At 41.9% G+C, this 2,088-nt stretch overlaps 1 protein-coding gene across 1 annotated transcript in view; it reads left to right on the plus strand.

Annotated features, from left to right (window-relative positions):
• Positions 1 to 1,124: 1,124 nt before the first annotated feature.
• The window catches only part of LOC137648885 (NF-kappa-B inhibitor alpha-like), a 44,755-nt gene continuing 43,791 nt past the window's right edge, over positions 1,125 to 2,088 (plus strand). The window contains 2 exon segments of the mRNA XM_068382064.1: positions 1,125 to 1,644; positions 1,646 to 2,088. The exon segment at positions 1,646 to 2,088 is cut by the window's right edge and continues 25 nt beyond it. Of these exon segments, the coding sequence (XP_068238165.1) occupies positions 1,538 to 1,644; positions 1,646 to 2,088 (550 nt within the window). The 5' untranslated portion in view covers positions 1,125 to 1,537.

The following is a 2,088-nucleotide window of genomic DNA, read 5'->3' on the forward strand; positions in this document are numbered from 1 at the left end:
ATGTTCTTTGAGAGTACACGAGCATTCCAATGGTTTGCGCATTTGGCAACACCGTTCGGGAAAACCAAGCAAGGTAGCAAGAGCGCAGGTGCCAACGAGAACAAATATGGGATCCTTTGGAAAAGCCTTGTAATAATAAAGACTTCACTAACCTCGACGTAGGAGAAAGTTGGGGATTTCTGTAGTGTCGTCAATGCTATGGCATTATGACATGCGAAAGTAAAATATTCACCTTTATGGGATATATATATATATATATATATATATATATATATATATATATATATATATATATATATATATATATATATATATGAGTGTGTGTGTTGAAACTCATTACATGACGACAATACTTTTGAAGCGTTTATGTTTAATATTTTGTTTTGTTTTGTTAAAGTTTTCATAGTTTATATAGGAAATATTTATTTTAATGTTACTCTTCTTAAAATATTTTATTTTTCCTTCTTTCCTTTCCTTACTGGGCTATTTTCCCTGTTGGGGCCCCTGGGCTTATAGCATTTTGCTTTTAAATAATAATAATAATGATAATATTGTGGAAGATGATTGGACCAAGTTACAAGGTTAAATTGAACTATTGCTACGGAATTTAGGTTGCAGCTTTTGCTCAGAAATACAGTACGTTTTTAGAATCTTGTTTTGATGAGGGGATGGGGGGGGCAAGGTCTGTTTTTTGGGGAATCTCCGTATGGTGTAAGGGGGGTGGGAGGGAGGGAGGGAGGGAGTCGTTGGGGATTTCTCTAGCGGTGTGTGGCAACGTTTAGGCAGTGTTGCCAGGTATGGGAATTTATCCCTAGATTTGGGGAATTTGGGCGTCTGATGGGGATATTCCGTACACATTTCTATGAAGAAACAAACACGAGTAAACCCTTATAGCGTTGCAATTAGTTTGCTTGCAATCACATGAAGTATATTGAGTAATTTCTATATTAATAAACCCTACGTGATCAAGACAGAAGAGAATATATTTGTGGAAATCGGGAATTTTAGGCAGTTTTGGGGATTTTTAGTTTGTTTTGGGGTATTTTTCTACTAACCCATCTGGCAAACCCTGCGTTTAGGTGGCATCGTTGTGAAGCGTCTGGTGCAGCACTGCTGCCATTCACTTGTAGTAAAGGGAGCTTTGTATTGTAACTTCATTCGCTCGGTGGTCCCGACACAAGAAGGGTGTGCATTGCTGTGCTGTCACTGCTGTGGTGTGTTTTGGCACGGGCTTATTATCTTACACTTATCGTTGGTGTAATGCGTGAGCGTGTTTGCCCATACTTTAGTGTATCGTATTGGTGCTTTGAAAAAATATCGTTCTTGAGACCTTTGGTTATTTAGGTCTTTGTAGAGCAAGCTAGTGTCATTTTGTTTTTCCCCCTCCTTCCCCCCAACAGTGTGAGAGATAGACTAAGAAGGGGCAGCAACGGTATATAACGTACAGTATACCCCCATTTGAGATCAACAACATATTGATCTTGCTCGTGTGGTGATAGTGTTTTGAAGACTGTATAGAAATTCTTTATGATATAAGATGTGGCCCGTTGGTAGTTCCCATTGTCAGGGCTGTGTGATAAACCCCAGTAATCCGTCTTCGGGGCTGATTTGTACCCATAACAGAGACGAGGGTGCTAGACCCCAAGACTTCGTCTACAAATCTAGATTCAAAGTCTACGAATCTAGATTCAAAGTCTCACTACGATTCACATCACGACTCTGGCTTCCTCTCGGGTTCAAACTTGATGTCATCCTCGAGTATCGACTGTGACGAGCCCTTAAGTCCCACTCCCACCACCAGCATGGCAGGGGAGGACGGTGGAGGTCCCCCTCGGGAGGACGATCCTCACGATCTGAAATCTCCAACGTCAACAACATCGATTGGACACCTGGATTCCGGAATAGACATTTCTGAACAGTTGAGTTCCCTCCACCTGGCATCTCCTTCGACGTCCGCTTCTTCCTGTAGAACGAATTCCGGTGAGGTCGACCACACAAATACATCGACTCGAACAACGACGTCGCCTACTCCTCGAAGGCCTCGCCTTGGTCTCAATCAGGCTCAAGTGGCACTCCTACAGGAGATAT

The sequence above is a fragment of the Palaemon carinicauda genome, chromosome 1 (genome assembly GCF_036898095.1).
Source record: "Palaemon carinicauda isolate YSFRI2023 chromosome 1, ASM3689809v2, whole genome shotgun sequence".
Classification (NCBI taxonomy): Eukaryota; Metazoa; Arthropoda; class Malacostraca; order Decapoda; family Palaemonidae; genus Palaemon; species Palaemon carinicauda.